General features: G+C 43.0%; 1 protein-coding gene across 5 annotated transcripts in view; it reads left to right on the top strand.

The window, feature by feature from the left end:
• Positions 1–16,483, top strand: part of CSF2RB (colony stimulating factor 2 receptor subunit beta) — a 94,104-nt gene that overhangs the window by 25,374 nt on the left and 52,247 nt on the right. For all 5 annotated transcript variants that reach the window (XM_073592495.1, XM_073592491.1, XM_073592490.1 and 2 more), the window contains 2 exons: positions 2,413–2,561; positions 5,958–6,120. In XM_073592495.1, coding sequence (XP_073448596.1) covers positions 2,413–2,561; positions 5,958–6,120 — 312 coding nt within the window. The remainder of the gene's footprint in view (positions 1–2,412; positions 2,562–5,957; positions 6,121–16,483) is intronic.

Genomic DNA, 16,483 nt, shown 5'->3' with positions numbered 1-16,483 from the left:
GTGTATGGACACATAGGATAACATTGAGTAACTTCTACAGGCAAAACACAAAACTCCCGTAGAGGCAGCAATTTTTAGGCCAGTGTGCATGGTGCCTAATGCCCCGTACACACGGTCGTATTTTCCGACGGAAAATGTTCAATGGGAGCCTTTTGTCGGAAATTCCGAATGTGTGTAGGCTCCATCAGACAGTTTCCATCAGAATTTCCATCGCACAAAATTTGAGGTCTGGTTCTCAAATTTTCCGACAACAAAATCCGTTCGTGTAAATTCCGATCGTGTGTACACAATTCCAATGCACAAAGTGCCACGCATGCTCAGAATCAAGCAGAAGAGCAGCACTGGCTATTGAACTTCATTTTTCTCGGCTCCTCGTACGTGTTGTACGTCACCGCGTTCTTGACGTTCGGAATTTCTGACCAACTTTGTGTGACCGTGTGTATGCAAGACAAGTTTGAGCCAACATCCGTTGGAAAAAAAACATGGATTTTGTTGTCGGAATGTCCGATCGTGTATACGAGGCATTAGGCCTCTTGCACACAGAGCTTAAAAAGCAGAGCAGTTATTAGATGTTGAGCATTTTTTTCAGTCTGTAAAAGCACCTCTATGGAAGCCTATGTGTCCATGCACACTTAGGCTTTTAAAGGCATATTAGAAGAGGAGCATTTACAAGCAGAAAAAAAACCCCACCAAAGGCACGTTCATGAGAGTAGCTGAAGAGCAGAAAAATTTGGAACACACCTTAATGCAGCCTTTCTCAACCTTTTTACCCCAGAGGAACCCTTGAAATAATTTCTAGGTCTTGGGAGACCCATGCGAAAATTATCTCATCAGGGGAAGAATGCTCCTTACATTGGTGATCAGTGGGAAGTAGGGGCGGACTGACCATTTGGGCACTCGAGCACTGCCCGAGGGCCCCATGCCACTAAGGGGCCCCATCAGGGTTGCCAGCCTCAATAAAACCAGGGACAGTATGTAAAAATCTGTGTTTTTTTAAACTCCCAAGATTATAGCTGCCCCGCCTCTCCAGTACCTTTTCAGTGTGTGTATGTGTATTCTGTGTGTGTATACTGTGTGTACACTGTGTACACTGTGTGTCTGTGTGTGTATACTGTATGTGTGCGTGTGTATACTGTGTGGCCCCATAATCTCCTATTGCCTGGGGGCCCCATAATCTCCTATTGCCGGGGGGCCCCATAATCTTCTCCTATTGCCCGGGGGCCCCATGAGTTGTCAGTCTGCCCCTGGTGGGAAGAATGCTCCTTACATTGGTAGTCAGTAGGATGAATTCAATTCTTACAGTGGTGGTCAGAATGCCACAGACAGCTAAATGTTCATTGGTGTCATACCACTGGTTCAGTCAAGTGACGTTGGCCCTGGAGCCATGGAGGCACCATAAGATGGGAGGTCAATTAGCTACAACTCAAGGAACCCCCAACAAGCTCTGGAGGAGCCCTGGTTGAGAATCCCTGCCTTAATGCATCTAAACGCACCAAGACGTGTCTAGCATTTGAGCATTAATGCATTCTAATGGCCAGAATAAATGAATATTCTGGCTAATAGAAAGTTTTAATGCTCAAACACTAGACGCACCTAAACACAACTAAACACTTGTGCAATACATGCCTTTTACTGTGTTTTTTTTTAAGCAAATTTTTTTCTGCCAGTGGTTCCTTCGTTCAGAGAGTTTAAAGCGGTTGTATTGCCCGCTTTGTGATTTTTACCTACAGGTAAGCCTTATTATAGGCTAGATAGTAAAAGGAATATCTCCTAAACGTTCATCGTTTAGGAGATATTCACCTTGCATGTAGCCGCTGACGTCAGCAGCGCATGCATCTGAAGGTCTGGCGTATTGTGCCGGAAATTCAGAGCTCCTTGCCGGAACTGTAGGCTCCTGCGTGGGCGTGAAGTCATCACGGCTCCGGCCACTCACAGTGCCGGAGCCCGCGAACCCGGAAGTAACGACGGGGCAACATGTGGGCCCCCCCCAGCGGCGGAGCATACAAACCCGGAAGTATCGCCGGGGCAATATGTCGGCCCCCTCAGCGGTGGCCGGGCGACGCTACAGGGGCTTCGTTCTAAGGTAAGTATTTCATAATGAGCTAGCATGCCTTTGTATGCTAGTTCCTTCTTACAGGTTTTTTTTTTGGCCTTACAACCGCTTTAAATAGGCACTTTTTGTGCATAACACCTAACCCTAATAGAGGTTCTAGTCCTTTCGCACTCTATAAACATAGAAAAGGTTTGTCTTAAGTTTAGCTTTAAGTCAGAGTTTAAATAAAAAAAGACAGAAAGAAATATTTCTTACCACGGTTATGGTTTATAATGAATTCTGTAACATAGAGTTGTAGATAAATGTAGTGTAAAATTAAGTATTCTCTGTTTGCTCATTTTTTAAATCTATTCCTTCAGTTCAGATGCTGCCGCCGAATGATCTCAAAGTCCAAATGTCCAACAATGGTACAATTAATCTGACCTGGAAGATGCCAAAAAACTTACACTCTTCTGCATCTCTTCTGTACCAAGTCAAGTACTGTAGAAAGGATTGGGAAACGTGGGAGGTACAGTACAATGAATAGCATTTTTTTCTATATCTTCAAAGCATTGAGCATTTTTTCTCTCCCTATGGGGGATGCTTTTACACACTCCATTGATGCACTAAATGCAGGACTGTTGGCCATAATGTAACAACAAGCACAGGGCACTGCTGTAGAACCAAGCACAGGGCAAGCAAAAACTATGTTTTTATTGTTTTTAACACATGGTGCAACATACATGGATAATGAAATAGATTACACAAGTTATAGCGATATTAAAGCCTTGTTTTTTTTAAATAACAAATATAATATATTTACCTGCTCTGTGTAATGGCTTTGCACAGAGCAGCCCAGATCCTCCTCTTTTCGAGTCCCATGCACGGCGCTCCTCCCTCCTGCCAGGTGCCCCCACAGCAAGCAGCTTGTTCTGAGGGCACCCAAGCAGGCGCAATCCCAACCCACGGCTTTGTGTGTCCATTCACACATGGCTTGGCCCCGCCCCCTCCATCTTCTGATAGCTCACTAGCTGTGATTGACAGCAGTGGGAGCCAATAGCTCCTGCTGCTGCCAAAAGCCAATCAGGAGTGTGAGTTCCCGGAGAGGCAAGGCTTTCATGGACATCACTGGAGCGAGAGGGGGCTCAGGTTAGTATTAGGGGGGCTGCTGTACACAGAAGGTTTTTTTACCTTGTGCCTTTACAACCACTTTAATAGTGTCAACAGCAAATGTTAATGTATCATATCATTGGTGTATACAATTGGCAAAATTTTGGATGGGATATGTGGCAATGATTCTAAATGCAGAATTCATGGGATAGGGGAAAATAGGTAGAGTCTGGGAGTCTGGAATATGAGATCCAGGTATCTAGGACGGAGGGAAAAGGGAACAGAAAAAAATGGAGAAAATAAAGGGAAGCGAGGTAGGGAAGGGGAGGTGCAGGGAAGAGAAGGAAGGAAAATGGAAGAATTGGGAGTAAAAATATGTTGCCATAGGGAGTTGCTGTCTCCATAGGGGAACTCAGACAGCAGCCCACAGGTAAGGAAACAGTCATGACGATTTTAGGAGGTACTTTAGAAAGTGGTGTTCACATTGTCAGTGAATCCATTCAAATGGCTGGAAATTGCATACCTAGCATATCTGCCACCTAGGGCTGATCAATAAAATGCAGGATTGCGGGTGTGGCCAAATTGTGCTAACAGTGGGAGGGGCTTAAAGGGGCAAGGTTAAAAAAAAAACTGAGCTTACTCACTGTATACACAGCATACGTATGCCACAGTTCTTGTATGCCCACAATATCCTTTAATTACTGTGCCACAAGCAAGAGTCTAAGAGACACATACAAACCTCAGCACACTATTTTTTTTTTAAATTACACTTCTCCCGTATACATATGCTTTTCTACAGATAGCTTACTCTAAAAAAGAAACTTCCAGATTATATAATGTACTTAGATTGCAGTGCTCAGGAGCATATCATATAAGTACAGAGTGCAGTAGTCAAGAGTATGAAATGTACAACATGAGTGTACAATGCAAAGAGTGCAGTGCTCAGGGGTGTGTGTTGCAGAGAGCACAGGGCTCAGAAGTGCAGGGGTATGGGTCAGGGGTGTTTAACACAGAGAATGCAGCCTGGGCTCAGAAGTGTGTAACACAGAGAGTGCAGAGGTCAGGAGTGTGTAATGCACAGGCCACTGTACAGAACACAACCACATATCCCCCTCTCATGCCAGTACAAATCCCCCTCAGTACATATCCTCCACAACAGAGATCTCTGCCAACAGCCCCAATCCCCCCCTTAGTACAGATCTCCCTCATTACACCCCTAAATTCAGCACACTGCCTCCATAGAGACCACCCAAATACAGACCCACCTCTAAGTCTGATCCCCTCAGTACAGACCCCTCCCTAATATAGACACCCCCTCCCAGCCTAACCCTGCAGTACAGCTCCCCCATTCACAGACCTCGCTGCCAGAGTCTGCTGGATTTTGAGACCAGGGGAGGCGGCAACAAAGGGATGCTGTGGCTGCACAGAGAGTTACAGGATCAACAGGAGGAGTTCTGCCATACTCTCTGCTGCTGACTGTTGAGGCAAGGTGGGGGGCGGAGACAAGGGGGTGCGGCAGCTGCGGTAGAAGTGCGAGGGCCACATGAAACTTGTGTTTGATACATGTGATTTAAAACAATACCCTAACTGTGAAAGTGGTATTGAACCCAAAAACAAAAAATGTAATACATTGCAGCTGCCAATATTAGTGTAGCATCCAAGAGGCTGAGTTGTATGGGCTGTATGGGACACCAACAGCCGAATTTACACTAGTAGCAAATAACTGAAAAATGGATTTTCACTGAGGAACTGCAGTCTGCTCACATAATTTGTAATAATAACATCTTTGCCATTCTGAAGCTTCCCTCCAACCACTTTGCATATTATTTTATATATACTGTGATTCTGTACCTGCCAAATATGCTGCAAAAATCTCCCTCCACTGAGTTTGGCTGCAGCCATTTTAACTGTGGGCAGCTGAAGCTGCTGACTGTTCACTTCCTGGATTTACACAGACACACAGAGGCACACCTCCAGCTCTGCAGCCCTGCAGCTCTCATTGGCACTCTTATGACTCATCCCCCTTCCTTCCTGGCAAACTCTCACAAGAGTGAGTGAGAGAGTTGTGTGTGATGTCATAAGCCTAAGCTTTTTACCAGACAAGAATCAGGAAGTGAGCTGTATAAGGTATTTACTGGCAGAAAAAAATGTTTTACTATCCAAAGTTAAAACAACAAGGACAGAAGATTTAATAGATGGGAAGTTGAAAAAAATTACTGAAGGCCCGCTTTAAAGTGTTTCTAAAGGCAAGAGGTTTTTTTTTGCTTTACTGCACATGGACTGCAAGGGGTGGATAACTTGTCGTATTAGGAATTTACACACTGCTACATTAAATTGTTTAAAAATTATTAAAGACCTGCTTTAATTTGTGCATTTTATATATACCTAGAGCATATCTCCCAACTTTTTGAGACGAAAACGAGGGACACCTATTAGCAAAAGTATGTAGGCACAGGACACACCCCTTGCCACGCCCCCTAAAGGAGAATTATACAAAAAAAAAAAAAGATTAGTTAAACCCACAAGTGCTTTTTTTTTTACCACTACTATTCCTTTATATTGAGATCTGACATACACAAATGCCGCAATTTAGAATTTGGATGAAAGGTTTAGCACTGGGAAACACTTTTTTGAAAGATAAATAGTGCATTTTATATACAACTATATAGATCAGACCAAAATGAGGGATAAATGAGGAAGAAAGAGGGACAGAGGGACTTTGTTCCAAATCAGGAGCAGTCCCTCCAAATCAGGGACAGTTGGGAGCTATGGCCTAGAGTTCAGCATTAAAATAAAGACATGTCTCTCTCTACAGGATGCTGTTTCATTAGATGTTTTGGGAAAGATGGAAGTCAGTTTCAACCCTGATTCATTTGTCCCTGGGAGCACCTACCTTTTTAAAGTGCGATCTGTGGCACAAAAAGATCCAGCATATCGCAGTGCATGGAGCAAAGAACTGACCTGGGCTATGCCTGCAGGTATTTTGAACCTGAACTGGAATATATGCAGATTTTGAAGAACAGGAGTCCCCTTTCTATTCAATTGTTTTATTCATTTTCATTTGAGTGGCGTTAACAGCAGGAATGACCAGGCAGGGGCCAAAATATCTGCAATGCATGTTTGAACATTCCTAGGAAATAACCAACATATATATAATATAACATACAAATTCAGTCTCCCAGGACTCTACAAGTCCCTTTTTGCTGTGTGTAGAAAGACAATGGATTTATTACATAACATAATACCTTAAGCTGGCCATACATGGCTCAGTTTTTTCGTTCAGCAAGCGAGCTGAGTGGAAAAAACTGAACCAATTTGACCATCCACACATTTGAGGTGAATAGGGAATTCCTCCTCGTTGTATTCTGACAGTGCGACTTCTTTGCCATCAGAATACACTGATCAGCACTGCAGCCAATTGGAAAATATACCAACAAGCCAGTTCATGAAAATTCAATCAATAAATGAACTTCTCATAAATGGGAATGGCCATACATGGATTGAAATTTGGCCAGTTCCTGCTGAACCGGCAGAATTTCAATACATGTATTGCCGGCTTTAGTTAACAAGAATTGCAATAGTACAATATTCTCTCCAGTTAGTGCGACTGCAGGTGGGGTGACAAAGGGACATTTTACTTGTATATGCGTTTGGTTGACTCCGTTAACTCATAGCATGAAAAGGGGAATGTCTTGGCGTTAGTACACAAAGGGCTCAGACAGGCCATAACTGCAAGTAGGGGGTTCTCTAGAAAACCATTAAACTGTTAAAGCCCAACTCAATAAAAATGAAAAAATCCAGCTTTGTAGTGCCCCCCACACCCCACCTTTCCCCCTGCATAAGGGTTAATTGCTTTGCTTAGTCTTTGGGGCAGAGGATTAAAGAGAAAATACCTAACTTACTCCTTGCTCCAACAGCCTCTCCCTTGCAGTTTGTGGTGGTCGGGGGATGGGTGTACTGCTAGGATGGATTTTGTCATTTTCTTGCAGTTGGGCTTTATTAAAGAGACCCTGTCAATTTTCCCATTCAGAACAAAGTGACAGTATCTACTGAAAGCCCATATCCCAAGGTATACTCATCAATCATTGCTCCAGAGCTGCTTCCAGGAGTCCACCTTGGGTATGGCCTTCGTGTCAGATGGTGTTAGAGCTTACTTGGGTGGATAATGTTACTGCCTTCACCCCATAACACAGATTATGTGATTGGCCACTCAGGTCTGAGCACTGTCACAGAGGAAGGCAGGAAGGGAGCGTAGATCATTGAGCATACCTTGCTGGAGGGCATGGACTAACAATAGTTCCAAAAAGTTCCTAAACTGAAATACATGTATTGTTGATCATATCTTCACAATTCACTCATGTGACATGTTTGTTGAAAATCTGTAAGGCATTTCTCCTAATAGTACCCGAATCCCAGACTCTCAAATGAGTGGTCTAAGAAAAACAGCTGTAGTTTCAAAATATGGGAGTGATTGGACATATATCTACTGGGGTTTAGTCAATTTTCAATAAGAAATCAGCACAATGGACAGTACTTACAATCAGTGAGAAGTGCTCTTGTGCTGCTGGCTGAGGTTTCATTTGAAATAAGAAGTTCTCTTATCCCCATTCTACACCCTCAGCCATAATCTTCTGGAGTCATCGAAGTTAATAGGGACCTGTCATATGCACTTTTTAAGTGTCAACTATGCTTGCCCTTTCTGTGCCCCTACATCCATAGTAGCTGGACTACTACACAGTGGGCAGCACAGTGGTGTAGTGGTTAGCAGTTTCACCTAGCAGCAAAAGGGTTGTTGGTTCAAATCCAAATGATGACACTGCCTGCCTGGAGTGTGCATGTTCTCCCTGTGCCTGCGCGTGTTTTCTCCCACACTCCAAAGATGTGCTGGTAGGTTAATTGGCTCTTGTCTAAATTGACCCTAGTATGTGTACTGTATGTATGAATGTGAGTTAGGGACCTTAGATTGTAAGCTCCTTGAGGGACTGATGTGAATGTTTAATATATATGTAAACTGCTGTGTAAATTGACGGTGCTATATACAGTGGGGACAGAAAGTATTCAGACCCCCTTAAATTTTTCACTCTTTGTTATATTGAAGCCATTTGCTAAAATCATTTAAGTTCATTTTTTTCTCCTCATTAATGTACACACAGCACCCCATATTGACAGAAAAACACAGAATTGTTGACATTTTTGCAGATTTATTAAAAAAAAAAAACTGAAATATCACATGGTCCTAAGTATTCAGACCCTTTGCTCAGTATTTAGTAGAAGCACCCTTTTGATCTAATACAGCCATGAGTCTTTTTGGGAAAGATGCAACAAGTTTTTCACCCCTGGATTTGGGGATCTCTTCCATTCCTCCTTGCAGATCCTCTCAAGTTCTGTCAGGTTGGATGGTAAACATTGGTGGACAGCCATTTTTAGGTCTCTCCAGAGATGCTCAATTGGGTTTAAGTCAGGGCTCTGGCTGGGCCATTTAACAACAGTCACGGAGTTGTTGGGAAGCCACTCCTTCTTTATTTTAGCTGTGTGCTTAGGGTCATTGTTTTGTTGGAAGGTAAACCTTCGGCCCAGTCTGAGGTCCTGAGCACTCTGGAGAAGGTTTTCGTCCAGGATATCCCTGTACTTGGCCGCATTCATCTTTCCCTCGATTGCAACCAGTTGTCCTGTCCCTGCAGCTGAAAAACACCCCCACAGCATGATGCTGCCACCACCATGCTTCACTGTTGGGACTGTATTGGACAGGTGATGAGCAGTGCCTGGTTTTCGCCACACATACAGCTTAGAATTAAGGCCAAAAAGTTCTATCTTGGTCTCATCAGACCAAAGAATCTTATTTCTCACCATCTTGGAGTCCTTCAGGTGTTTTTTAGCAAACTCCATGCGGCTTTCATGTGTCTTGCATTGAGGAGAGGCTTCCGCCGGGCCACTCTGCCATAAAGCCCCGACTGGTGGAGGGCTGCAGTGATGATTGACTTTCTACAACTTTCTCCTATCTCCCGACTGCATCTCTGGAGCTCAGCCACAGTGATCTTTGGGTTCTTCTTTACTTCTCTCACCAAGGCTCTTCTCCCCCTATAGCTCAGTTTGTCCGGACGGCCAGCTCTAGGAAGGGTTCTGGTTGTCCCAAACGTCTTCCATTTAAGGATTATGGAGGCCACTGTGCTCAGAGGAACCTTAAGTGCAGCAGAAATGTTTTTGTAACCTTGGCCAGATCTGTGCCTTGCCACAATTCTGTCTCTAAGCTCTTCAGGCAGTTCCTTTGACCTCATGATTCTCATTTGCTCTGACATGCACTGTGAGCTGTAAGGTCTTGTATAGATAGGTGTGTGGCTTTCCTAATCATGTCCAATCAGTATAATCAAACACAGCTGGACTCAAATGAAGGTGTAGAACCATCTCAAGGATGATCAGAAGAAATGGACAGCACCTGAGTTAAATATATGAGTGTCACAGCAAAGGGTCTGAATACTTAGGACCATGTGATATTTCAGTTTTTCTTTTTTAATAAATCTTCAAAAATGTCAAAAATTGTGTGTTTTTCTGTCAATATGGGGTGCTGTGTGTACATTAATGAGGACAAAAAATGAACTTAAATGATTTTAGCAAATGGCTGCAATATAACAAAGAGTGAAAAATTTAAGGGGGTCTGAATACTTTCTGTCCCCACTGTAAGTACCTGAAATAAATAAATAAACAATAATAAATACCATAGCTTTAATTAATAAAAAGCAATCCATGAATGGAGGAAGGGCATATGAATGAGAGGTCCATCTGCTCCATTCATAGATCATTTTTTTCATTGAAGCTATAGCAGAGCTTCTATGAATGGTGGAGGGGGACAGAAAAGACTGTCATGGTCAGCAGTCTTGTTGACTGCAAATGACAGGTCCCACAGCTTGTATTAACCCCAGTGGCACCGGAAGATTATGGTTGCAGGGGTGGGGGGACCGCTGTCACGTACCTGGTGGTATAGCCTGCCGTGAAGAGGTACTCTTACAGCTCCAGCCCAGTGGCTTCTGGTGGTGGCTGCAAGAGCATGGCCAGGTATGAATGCCTGTAGCGTGTCCCATGATCTGCACAGGTAGGTAGCTAATGCTTCCTCAGGAATGAGCTGAGTAGCAAAGACAACAAGTAGCAAGTTGGTGCTGGCAGACCTGGACTGGCATATGCTTGGCAGGCAGATGACAAGCTGCACACACCTGCGCATCCCTGCACAGCTTCCTGCTGGCCTACGCCTGTGTATGCACACTGGAACACCCTAACAACCACAGCTTGCAGCACAAGGGACACTTTACATTGCTTGTAAGTACTCGTTTGTGCTGGGGTTATTTTTATTAAACATTTTTTTTTTTACTAAACGGAGGCCTTAAAAATATTAAAGAAGTCCATTAAGCAGTTTTTTAAATGTAAACCTATGCACAAAAATACCACTTTCATTTTTGGTTAAAAAAACCCCTCCTTGTGTGATGATGACAGTTCCTGTTTTTGGCTTCCCCCTGGCATCCATCGGTTCTCTGCAGTCATAAAAGTTCTTCTCTTTATTGCTAGATGGTTCTGTGCATTGAGAAAATGTATAATATGCAGTAATACACTGTAATATGAAAAACAACTCACTATGTTTCTGGGTTGGCCAGAGCAAATATTTGGATTTTGGCAGGTAACAAACGTTTTTATTACAACATATTGCACACATTAACAGCATGGCCATCCAAAGACATATTGCTTTTCTGGCTAAATCTAGTTATGTTTTCTTTATTATGCTACCACCACAATCCTTGTAAAAAAAAAAAACATCCGAAACTGGGAATACTGGGCACTCATATACCTATGTCTGCTGGAGCATTATTGGTTAGTGTTTGATGCTTAAACAATACAAAAAGGTGTGCTTAGCTCAGTGGTGGCTGGTGGGTTTTTAATTTGGGGGGTAGCATTGCCAGCACCCGCCACCCAGGGCAGCTGGTGGAGCGGCAATGACAGCACCCCCCTGGCGGCCCTGTCACTTACCTGATCGTAGCTGTGATCTCCTTCTTCTGGAGGTGCGGGGAGTGGCGGCCATAGGTGCGGGAATCGGCCCGGAGGTGCAAACAACAATTGCTGCAAAAAGTTCACAAATAGTCCAGTGCTCCACAATTCAATTTGTTTATTCAAAAGATGATACTCCAACTTTTCCCACATGCAAATACAACAAACTGTTTGTGGTGCAGCTGAAATAATCCACAATGGAAAGTGTGTCACCGTTGTGCTCTACAGGTATATGTGAAAATTGACTGCTTACCAAGTCAAATAATCCCACCAAAAGATCATATGCGTGTGAGTGGAAGCGCCTCTGAAGACAAGTGGTCAGCCAGCTCCAGGGAATGTATCCAGATTTATGGTGCCCCTTAATCTCGGTAATCACATCTAGACATGTGCAATCAGTTTAGTTACAAATTAGTTTAACGAATTTTGACAAATTCGTCAATTCGGAAATATCCGAATTAACGAAAAACCCGTTTAACAAATTTTTCCGAATATTCGAAAGTTCGTAAATTTGAAAATTCGAAAATTTTAAAATCTGAAATAGTAATAGTTAAGTTATTATTAGTTAGTTATTAACTATTAAATTATAGGTATTGGAATTTCCTTTCAAATTTGGCTGTTAGTGAACGTAATGAATACAAATTTATCCGAAGTTACGATTTATCCGAAATAACGAATGCTGTATCTAAACGAATGGAACGTAACTAATTAATAATTATAAATAACAGTAATAATAATAATAATAATAAAAACTTTTTTTATCATTATTTATAATTAATTTGTTAATTAATTAATTAATTATTAATTAGTTCCGTTCCATTCGCTTAGATGCGGCATTTGTTATTTTGGATAATTCGTAACTAATCGTATTCGTTACATTCACTAACAGCTAAATTTGAAAGGAAATTCCAATACCTATAATTTATTAGTTAATTATTATTAGTTATTTTTTCGAATTTTCGAAGTTCTGAATTTTCGAATTTACGAGTTTTCGAATTTACGAACTTACGAATTGTGATTATAATGAATGACCCCAAAATGAAAAAAACAAAAACGGATGAAACAGAAAGGAAAACGAACACATTTTTTGGCAGTGCATATGTCTAATCACATCATGTGATTATAAAAGATAATGGAAGACGCTCATAGTGCATTCGTGCATTCATGCGTATAAAGCGGGTTTATTAACCCCTTCTCGACCAGCCGCCGCAGTTGTACTGCAGCAGGTTGGCTCCCCTGGGCGAAACGACATTACCTTATGTCGCTTGCAAGTGCCAGGCAGGCGCGATGACCGCCAGCCACTCGCGATCACTCGTGACAGAGCTAGAACCGGGATCTGTGTGTTTAAACACACAGATCCCAGTTCTCTCAGGGGAGAAGAGACAGATCGTGTGTTCATACTAAGTATGAACACCAATCTCTCTCTCTCGTCCTAGTCAGTCTCATCCCCCCCACAGTTAGAACACACACTAGGGAACACAGTTAACCCCTTGATCGCCCCCTAGTGTTAACCCGTTCCCTGCCAGTGACATTTATACAGTAATCAGTGCATTTTTATAGCACCGATCGCTGTATAATTGTCATTGGTCCCAAAAATATGTCAAAAGTGTCCGATGTGTTGGCCTCAATATCACAGTCCCAATAAAAATCACTGATCACCGACCATTACTAGTAAAAAAATAATAAAATGCCATAAATCTATCCCCTATTTTGTAGACGCTATAGCTTTTGCGCAAACCAATCAATATACGCTTATTGCAATTTTTTTACCAAAAATATGTAGAAGAATACATATCGGCTTAAATTGAGGAAAAAATTATTTTTTGTTCTTTTTTTAATTTGGGATATTTATTATAGCAAAAAGTAAAAAATATTGTGTTTTTTTAAAAATTGTCGCTCTTCTTTTGTTTATAGAGCAAAAAATAAAAACCACAGAGGTGATCAAATACCATCAAAGGAAAGCTCTATTTGTGGGAAAAAAAGGACATTAATTTTGTTTGGGTACAGTGTCACACGACTGCGCAATTGTCAGTTAAAGCGACGCAGTGCCATATCGCAAAAAATGGCCTGGTCATTGAGCAGCCAAATCTTCCGGGGCTGAAGTGGTTAAATAAAAATTGCACTTACATCAAGGACAATGAATTTGAGCGATATGGGATAAAATCTTGCACGACCGCCTGCAAGTAATGAAGATAAACATAAACATAAGTAATAAGGGGGGCGTGGCCGGATGGTGAAGAGAGCAGTCGCATAGACACACAGCTCCGGCTCTCAACGGCCATCCTACAGCTATCCTTGGTCCTAGATCCCCGTGTAAGGCATTATTCTGTTCCCCACGGCTGTGGGCACCCACCAGACTGGCTGACATGGTGAAATACGGGCCGCCGCGGCCCTCACATACAGCGGAACAACTGGCGCGGTTCCGGAGGCAAAATGGCGCCGAGACACATGCAGGGCACTCAGACACGCTGCAGCCCTCCTCCTCAGCCATCCAGGATTCTGTAACAGGGGTGAGTGCATCAATTCCTGCTATATTCCGCACACCTACAGAACCCCTGCAGACACTAGAATCACAGCAGTCTGCTGAATTTAGTCAGACTGTGGATTCTCCCCCTGCTGAACCTACACTATCTACTATTATGCTGGCTATTCAGGATTGCAAGGCCTCCCTCTCCACTCAAATAGCTTCTATCCGTATGGACTTTTCACTATTGAAACAAGATGTCCAGAATCTCAGAGACCGCACAGGGGATGCTGAGGAACAGATTAGTACATTAGAAGATACTGTACATCCCATGTCTGTTACTATACGTGATACTACAAGCGAGATGGCGGCACTACGCGCTAAAATCGACGATTTGGAAAATCGCTCTCGCAGGAACAATCTCAGATTTGTGGGATTTCCAGAACGCGCGGAAGGTTCCCATCCTGAAAAGTTTCTTTATTCATGGCTGCGGGACATTTTTTGTAAAGACGCGCCGCCCTCATTCTCACATGTTATAGAGCGCGCACATCGCACTCCTCCTCGTCCACCTCCAGTGGGAGCCCCACCACGCTCCATCATAGCACGCATCCTCAACTTTCAAGATAAAGTGGCCATCCTACGCCTGGCACGTGAAAAGGGCCCGCTCACATTTAATGGCAATAATATTTCTGTTTATCCGGACTTTTCTGCTGAAGTTCAGCGCCAGCGGATCTCCTCAGCAGTGAAGTCTAGATTGCTCACAGAAGGCCTCTCCTACGCCATGCTCTTCCCTGCTAAATTGCGCATTATCCATGATGGTAGGGCTCTTTTCTATACCAACCCCAAGGAGGCCATGAAATGGCTGAACGATCAATATGGTGCAGTACATAGAAGCAGAAGAGACTGAGGGCACTCTTAACCTGCAAGGAAAGATCTGCACCCTGCTATGCAAGCTACAGCGTCAACAGTCTGCATGTCTCTCCTTTGTAATGTTTTTTTTTTTTTTTTTTTTTTTCTTGATCTTCTACTTTACAATCCAACCTGCACTGCTACGATTTACATCGTATGGTAACTTGCGTACCGGAACAATCATACCAGAACAATCACCCGATCAAAGAAGGGAGAGAAGGAAAGGGGAAAAGAGAAGAAGAGAATTTTTCAGCTCATCTATCCTTCAACAGGACATGTCTACTAGAGGGGAAGGAACAGAAGTTTTTATTTCTCTTCCATCTCTCCTCGGTCAATAGTTGGGAGCCCCACCGGACCCCACGTTACCCCCCTACCAGCTTGTGGCGAGGCCACGGTACAGTTTTTTTTGACTTCCGCAGTTGCTAGTTAGGAAGGACTTCTAGTTTAGGGATCCAAAGCTTGCTATGTTTGGGATAGCTGAGCGGGGTGGGGGGCACAAAGGTTTAAAGAAAAAGGTGGTTGGGGTTTTTTTTCAGGTTTTTTGTTTTTTGTTTTTTCCTTCCTTTTTTACTTTTTATGTTCTTTCTAACACACCTATACCATTTGCTAATGGAAAGTCATCAAAGGCATACTGGGTCATTGCATATAGGGGTTTATTAATACCTCTGTGGTCAGTTATATGCCTAATGTTTTTTTCTAAGGCAAAGAAGGGAAAATTTTCCTGGTCCATGTTACCTTATCGGCAGACCCACGCACTTTTTTGTCATGTGCTTGTGTGTGCTTTAGGTGGCATGACCTATCTACTCATATTGATATCAATTCAGAGGTTTACTTATGCATCTTTATTACTTCATGTTTTATTATGGCACAGCCCCTCAGGATAGTCTCCTGGAACACTAGAGGCCTGAATGCACCTCAGAAAAGATCCTTGGTTTTATCTGTGTTAAAAAAATATCACCCTCACATTATTTGCCTCCAGGAGACTCACCTGACAGGTTCTAAGATAAGGGCTCTAAAACGCCCCTGGCTATCTAAGCTATATCATGCCACCCACACTAACTACTCAAGAGGTGTATCTATACTCCTGGCTAAATCCCTTCCAGCTGAGTTGATTAGCGTTAAAACAGACCCAGAGGGGAGGTATATTGTTCTTATATTACGAATTTCTACTATAATTTTTACATTGGTTAACATCTATGTTCCCCCTCCATTCTCAGTAGAAGTACTCTCTAAATTATCTCTGCAATTACTGAATAGGCCTTCGGGCCCTCTACTTTATATAGGGGATTTTAATGCAGTCCTGGACCCAACGGTGGATCGCCTGGGTGGGGGAGGCAGATCTTTTCCCTCATTTGTAGACTGGGCTCAGGTTCATGGTCTGACCGAGGTGTGGCGATGGAAACATCCGGATGAACGCCAATTTTCCTGCCATTCGGATTCCTTCCATACTATGTCTAGGCTAGATATGGCTTTTGCGTCGACGGAGACCCTTCCAGTTGTCTCCGCCGTCTCATACTTGCCCAGGGGGGTTTCCGATCATGCCCCCTTGTCTGTGTCCCTTCTCATCCTTCCAGGTTCGGGACCTGCTTTGTGGCGCCTGAACTCATACTGGCTGGAAGACGAGATAGTACAGGGTGAGTGCAGGATGAGTATTTCTAATTACTGGAAGCAAAATTTAAACAAAGTAGACCCCCCCACGGAGTGGGATGCATTTAAGTCCACGTTAAGAGGTACCTTTATGTCTATTACAGGTATTTTACGTAAAAATAATAAGATGCGCACTGAGGAATTAGAAAATGCTATGATAAGTGCGGAATCTGCTTATACCTCTAACCCTGTCTCTGACACTAGGGAGACATGGTTACAGTGCCGTAGGGAATATGAAATTCGTTTGCTAGATCTCACACAAAAACGCATGTTATATGTCTCACAAAAGTCGTTTG

Source organism: Aquarana catesbeiana, linkage group LG07 (assembly GCF_042186555.1).
Source record: "Aquarana catesbeiana isolate 2022-GZ linkage group LG07, ASM4218655v1, whole genome shotgun sequence".
Classification (NCBI taxonomy): Eukaryota; Metazoa; Chordata; class Amphibia; order Anura; family Ranidae; genus Aquarana; species Aquarana catesbeiana.
Note: the sequence above shows the minus strand (reverse complement) of the source record. Positions and strands in the feature narration are given on the sequence as shown.